The sequence below is a fragment of the Berghia stephanieae genome, chromosome 5, assembly GCF_034508935.2.
Source record: "Berghia stephanieae isolate SIO BIC M18660-M18661 chromosome 5, UCSD_Bste_1.3, whole genome shotgun sequence".
NCBI lineage: Eukaryota > Metazoa > Mollusca > Gastropoda > Nudibranchia > Aeolidiidae > Berghia > Berghia stephanieae.
In genome coordinates this window covers 78,232,889-78,240,388 of record NC_088364.1, presented here as the reverse complement: position 1 = coordinate 78,240,388, position 7,500 = coordinate 78,232,889, and the positions used below count along the sequence as shown (strand labels likewise).

At 34.1% G+C, this 7,500-nt stretch overlaps 1 protein-coding gene across 3 annotated transcripts in view; it reads right to left on the bottom strand.

Moving 5' to 3' along the window:
* Positions 1–7,500, bottom strand: part of LOC144973651 (prolyl 4-hydroxylase subunit alpha-1-like) — a 64,744-nt gene that overhangs the window by 23,065 nt on the left and 34,179 nt on the right. For all 3 annotated transcript variants that reach the window (XM_078916370.1, XM_078916371.1, XM_078916372.1), the window contains exon 9: positions 6,946–7,019. In XM_078916370.1, the coding sequence (XP_078772496.1) occupies positions 6,946–7,019 (74 nt within the window). The remainder of the gene's footprint in view (positions 1–6,945; positions 7,020–7,500) is intronic.

The window sequence follows — 7,500 nt, the reverse complement described above, 5'->3', positions numbered from 1 at the left end:
GACAATCACACGAAGTCAGCAATCGACAGTGACAGAGACAACCATTTTATGTCTTGGGAAAAGTACATTACTTCCGAAAAAAAATTTGTCTATCTGTACAGCACGGTACAGAGTGCAGTCACCGGGGAGATCGTCGTCTATCGATTAAACAATCCACGGTTACTAGACTCGGAGGTGTGAACTAAATGCCTTTAGATCCGATGCGCGCAATTTTTGACTACGCAACAAAGAAATTTCAAACAGAATATTCAATTATGGTTAAATTGGTTGCTTTTTAGTCTGATTTCTAACATTCAAGCAAATGAATTAAAATGTATAATTGATTAGTCAGAATATTAAAGGTAGCCGTTTCTCTGCATAATAGGAACATAATGAAATCAAAAGTACTAATTTAAGAATATAAACCGTTTCGTTACACAATCATAAGATCATAAAATGTGATAATAGAGGCTGAGAATGTTATTACAATTTACTTAATTAGAGGATACATTAAGGCGTTGAATGTATTTTGTTCCCGCCCTAAAAATAATATCCCCATCTACGTATTATAGTTATAACTATAGGGAATGAGATTAGCGGAAGAGTAGCGTCCCTTGGTTGGACGTCACCGGCGGAGAAGTTATTAGAGAGAGAACGTCAATATGGTTTTGCTCATGCGTCTCTCGTCCTCGCTTCCGGTGAAACCGCGCGGTTAGTTAAATAGTTTCTCAGCGATCTTTAAGTTTTATCGAACCGTGTGTTTAATTCTAAAAAATTTTTTCTCTCACCACAATAACATTATATTTTAATGCTTGATATTATTTTTCATTCTTTAATTCTTTTTCATAATTAGTAAAATTTCTTTAACCAAAGGAAAGATATCCTCAGATGAAATGTTATAAGTTCTTAAATTTTGTGGTCTATACAGTGCGAAAGTTTGGTAAGATCATTTCGTTTTTTACAATTTCTGCTGTAGAACCTTTCAACATCTCCCTTCGACGCTTATTTATTGGCATTTTTGACGTATAGTGGAAGATAAAAGACATATCAGAATTGTAATATTGGACGAAGTAGTAGTAATAGAATAAGTAGTAGTAGTAGTAGTAGTAGTAGTAGTAGTAGTAGTAGTAGTAGTAGTAGTAGTAGTAGTAGTAGTAGTAGTAGTAGTAGTAGTAGTAGTAGTAGTAGTAGTAGTAGTAGTAGTAGTAGTAGTAGTAGTAGTAGTAGTAGTAGTAATGATAATAAGAGTAGTAGTAGAAGAAGTAGTTGTAGTAGTAGTAGTATAGTACCGTTCGAATCTTTTTTTTTTGTATTTCCTTCTCAAGATTCGACCGCGCTCTAACCCTTGCCCATTCAACGCCCCCCTCCTCTCGTGACTATTTACCTCCCCCCCCCTATACTAGCAATACTACTACTACTACTATACTACTACTACTACTACTATGCTACTACTACTACTACTATTACTACTACTACTACTATACTACTACTACACTACTACTACTACTACTACTACTACTACTACTACTACTACTACTACTACTACTACTACTACTACTATACTACTACAACTATTTACTACTACTTACTACTATACTACTACTACTATACTACTACTGCTGCTGCTGCTGCTGCTACTACTACTACTACTACTACTACTACTACTACTGCTACTACTACTACTACTACTACTACTACTACTACTACTACTACTACTACTACTACTAGCTGCTGCTACTACTACTACTACTACTACTACTACTACTACTACTACTACTACTACTACTACTATATTATTATTATTATTATTACTACTACTACTACTACTATTACTACTACTACTACTACTACTACTACTACTACTACTACTACTACTCAACTACTACTACTACTACTACTACTACTACTACTACTACTACTACTACTACTACTACTACTACTGCTGCTGCTGCTGCTGCTGCTACTACTACTACTACTACTACTACTACTACTACTACTACTACTACTGCTACTACTACTACTACTACTACTACTACTACTACTACTACTACTACTACTACTGCTGCTGCTGCTGCTACTACTACTACTACTACTACTACTACTACTACTACTACTACTGCTACTACTACTACTACTACTACTACTACTACTACTACTACTACTACTACTACTACTACTACTACTACTACTACTACTACTACTACTACTACTACTTTTACTACTACTACGACTACTTCTAGTACTTTTATTTTATTTGTTTTCCAAGTTAATTTGTGTATTGTTGTGCTGACGAATGGTTTGTACCCGAAACGTCCATTGTCTGTATCGTTCCTAAACGAAACCTCTCCATTTTCACTCTTTCGTTAGTATTTTCACAATCACAGGCAACCCCTACCATTTTTTACAGTAAACAACGCTGCAGAATCGAGTGGTGTTCCGCTATCATGACTAATAGAGGTAAATAAATCATTAACTTTCATTTATAATGGAAAGTTTTTTGTTATGTCTACTTCGAATTAAAGCAAGCTTCGTCATTTTAAGGACGCCTAAGCTTCCTCCAGATGACTTTACTTGAAAGCGGCATGAGAAACTTCACCTAAAGCGAGGACGAGAGAAACGCATGCGCAAAACCATGTTGACGTTCTCTCTGTAAGGTGACGTCCAATCAAGGGACGCTACTCTTCCGCTAATCTCATTCCCTCTAGGCATGTAAGGGGAGACCTAATCTAAATATAAAAGCATTCACAATATTATCATTGGATTGAATCAATCCTTAAGTACCATGTTGATGTAAATTACAATTCTGTAGTCATTCTCAAAAATCAAAATGTTTGACATTTGCATACCAATTTAAAATCGTTGAATTCTTTATCATTCTTGAAAGTTTCTACATTTGTAGTTTAAAGTGTTAGTCTATTTCAAACAATAAATGTTACAAGGCAAAAGAAATTTGTCGGATTGTAGTTGAAAATATTTAATTCTTGTAAATATGTTTCAATGATCACCTGTGGGGAATGGAATTGAAAAGTAATCCAATGTATTATATTAAAATTGAATTCAAAATGTCTGTATTGTTTGAAATATTTTGCATTTGACTCTCAGAGTACATCGGGGTAATAGCAAATAAATAATAAGAACAAATAGGTCAATACTATATCCTTATCATCTTTCTATAATATTCAAAGTAATATACTTATATGTAGGTGAATATAGCAATATATCAAAACTAGTAAATATCTCACCATTTCATTTACTCCTGTAATCTCACATTAAGCGAGTTTTTAGAAATTAAAATTAAAATTTATTTTCTTAGTTTAAAATATGGAAATAGAAAGTTAAAGACCCACTTTTAAAAAAGATCCGGGTTAAGAAAAACTACAGCCAAACGATTTACATTTTTATTATTTTGAGGAATTTGATATTCACCTTGCTGAAAAAATGAGGAAGAATGGTCTTTATTTTTGAAAAATCGGTTTAAAACCAACTGTTTTACGAATAAATTTGATTTGAAAAATTGCATGTTTCTTTTTTCTTTTTTTAGTAACTTCATTATTTAGTTACACGAATTTCCATCAGCAGTTCATTGATTGTTGAAGGCTCTATTTATTATTCTGCTTTTATACTTAAAATTAGATGTTTATCCTACAACAATCTCTGTAAGTGTAAGATTAGGCAACTGTTGTCCTATTAAAGTCTATTCTTGTCCTATAATGTCATAAATAAAGAAAGAGGGACAAAGGACCCTCATCTCAATCATTAACCAATGCAGCTAGACAAAGAAATAATAGCACGCGGTGTGTAACAAAATACACAAACACACATATGTAACACACGCATGCTGACGTCATGACACATTGCCCGGGCATTTTAATGGCCAACAGGCGCAGGTGATGAGCGTTGACCAATCAGAATAATTCATTTGTAAGGTTGTCAGGGAAAAACCTAGACTTGTTTACAGTTTTTAAAGTTCATTATTGGTTAAACCATGAAATTGGGGAAACAGTCATGCTTTCTATGAGATAGATTAAGACACGCCCTTTGTTGTGATATCTTACATGCTATTGGTGGAGGAAAAGACTTAATGTTACTAAGTCTTGGAAATGGTGGCTCTCTGAGAGAAAGTCAACTCTCGTTTTGAATGTGTCACTGATAGTTGAATTTTAAACTTTAAATTTATATAACTTATCCTCAATATTTACGTTGAATTATTATGTTTTCATGTACAAAAATGATTGTATTTTCTGAAACCATTTCCACTTTAAAAGCGTGTTTCTTCGTATTCTAAATCCCGACTTAATACCTCTTCGAGGCGTGGGGTCACACATTTCGCCTTTTTATTGCGAGTCCAGCCTTACTAATTTATTCATGAACGCTGAGACAGTGACGTAACCATTACATACAATTAAGACCTCGTGGTTCAGGCCACAGGGCTTTTGGTGTTAACACAGCCACTCGTCACTTTCGGTCAACCGTGTCCTTTGAGCTGTACCGCCTTTATGAAGGCTATCAAACGATATGCAGCATTTTGTACTACCGAGATCTCGTTCATGACGACGAGATGTGACGTAAGAGGTTAAATCCGGGCTTTTTTTCTCGTATCTCCTCCGAATGAAGATTTTGGATCGTGTTGATGCCATATCCAAAAAAAAAAAAAATTTTTTTTAACCTATAAAAAACTACTTTAAACCCGCTGTCATAAAATTCGAGATTTTACACTGTAAAAAATGTAAACAAGTTTCGCACCACAAAATAAAAGATGAATTCATCGTTTTTCCCAAAAAATCTCGTCGTAGTTCCGGCTAGTGACTATGAGTTCACGTCATTCTTGTTTCCGAATAAAAACAATTCTCTTTAATTGCTATGAACTTACTACTCAACACATATAGTTTGCCTTAAATTTGGAATTTATGCTTTATTGCTTATTATCTACATCCTGTGGCAATTACGGATATGAAATCTCTAGTTTTAAATCATTTGAAATACTGATTATAATATACTCAATATTGTCATATTAACAATGAATGATATTTATATAACTTTGAAAAATTGTATCTATGCACGGACGTTTTGCAGAGCATTCAAAGACTTTTAAAACATATAGGTACCTACGCTCTTAAACTATACGATACAAAAATCTCGTAAAGCTGCGAAAAGAAATCTACTTGTATCTATCAATAATCCATTAAAGAGAACGGCTATGGAATTGTAATTTCACAACAATCAACCCCGAGAAGATGATTATCAAAATACGACGGAGAGATCACCAGTGTTGAACGACGTGATATGAAAAGGATCGCAGACAACTTTTGATATGGATATCATCCAAAGATGTATGGAACTGGGCAAACGTAAAGATACAACGACAAAGGAATGGACGTCTGATAATTCGGGTAGAAAAAGACTCATGAGTTCTTGCAGGTGGTAAAGATACTGGGTGTTTAGAAGAATGCCATATCATATTTTTTCTTTTCTGCATCATCTGCAAGGTAGAGACTATGATTCTGGGGTCAATGCAGAGGTGTTTGAAGACTGGCTAAAGAACCGTTAGCTGCCTTTCCTCAAAGCCCTCAGACGTATTGCATGGACCACACTAGAATTCCATGGCCCATGATCACCTCAATGCTCCAACGTCGGCAATTATAAAAACTGATATGATTTCATGGCTCCAATCAGACAGCATTACATATTCTGACTATTTATCAAAGGCCCAACTATACTCCTAGTGAAAAGAAAAAAACAGCAGAAACAGTGTTCAAAGCAGACTGTCTAGTCAATGAGTTTTGACACGAGGTTGCGCGACTTCCACCCATATCGCTGTGAGCGCAATCCAATCGAGCTCATTTGGACCCAAGTAAAGGGAAATATGAGAGGTGGAACACCAAATTTACTCTCACCAACGAGGCAATAAATGATATAACTAGAGAAGACTGGAAATAGGCATGCTCCAACCTTAGCAAACTGGAGGAAAACTATATTTCATTGGATAGAGTGATACCACGAAATCATTCCATAGTCGTTTCATTTCTCCTTTTCCTCATCCTCGTCATTAGAATGTGATGATTGTTGTGTCGAGTATGTCTTTGTTGTTGTTGTTGTTGTTGTTATTATTGCTGAACACGTGTACATATTTATGTGGAAACAATGTATCACAACTTGATGGATTTCTATTTTTGACCAGTTTACATTAAATCCTCCTTGGCAAAAACAGAAGCTATTTCCATAAATTTCGCAATCAAAATAATGTTGAAAGTGCGTAATGTTCACTTTCATTTGTATTCATCAGTAATGTGTATTGATATTTATCATATGTAAATGTCTGACAATTAAGGATTGACATTCGTTCCTTCATAATCAGATACTGAATGTATATCGTTTAAGTTTCAATTAAGGGAACTTTCCATTTTAACCAATTCTTTCAAAAATGGATAAGCGGAAGAGTGGAAAAGTCATAATTTGGATACTGTAAGTCATTTACGAGTTACGATCCTTACCAGTTATCGATTTTAATATAGCTGTTAAAAGCAAAATCCTTTCCTATTGTTTTACAATATATGAAAAAAATATTTTTTGATTAAGACAAATTAATTCAGAGGTTCTTACAAACTTTTGCAGCTGTGCATCGAGGGACAGCTGAGAAAAGGAAGAAAAACATGCCCCACTTATTAAAATCTGACTATAATAAATGTGTCGATTGCGGCAAAACAAAGTTGGATCGGCCAGATTATGTCCTTTTGTTGGTTAGGGCAGTGTTGTTGTTTTTGTGTATCTTGCTTGATGTGTCTTCTCGATTAATCCATCTTACTTATCGCACTATTCTATCATAGACATTTTAATGCAATTCATTATATTTTGACTATTCCAATATATTATCCCTTTTCCCAGGTGCATAAAATGACATTTAATTATCTAAAGTATCGTTTAACTCATATGTTTAAATATAGAAACACTCCATCATACAACTTTTACCTTTTGCTGCATCTCGTTTCATCATCTGCCATATAACCGTTGTTGTCATCGATTTGAAATTCAGCGACCATAAGCTGATTAAAATAATTAAAATATCAATTATAATCAATCAAGTAATGATGATTGTATTGAGAAGATAATAATGATAATAATAATGATAAGGATGAAGATAATAACGATACTAGTAGTAGTAGTAGTAGTAGTAGTAGTAGTAGTAGTAGTAGTAGTAGTAGTAGTAGTAGTAGTAGTAGTAGTAGTAGTATGTAGTATTTAGTAGTAGTAGTAGTAGTAGTAGTAGTAGTAGTAGTTAGTAGTAGTCAGTAGTAGTAGTAGTAGTAGTAGTAGTAGTAGTAGTAGTAGTAGTATATGTAGTAGTAGTAGTAGTAGTAGTAGTAGTTAGTAGTAGTAGTAGTTTAGTAGTAGTAGTAGTAGTAGTAGTGTAGTAATAGTAGTAGTAGTAGTAATAGTAGTAGTAGTAGTAGTAGTAGTAGTAGTAGTAGTAGTAGTAGTAGTAGTAGTGAGTAAGTAGTAGGTAGTAGTAGTAGTAGTAGTAGT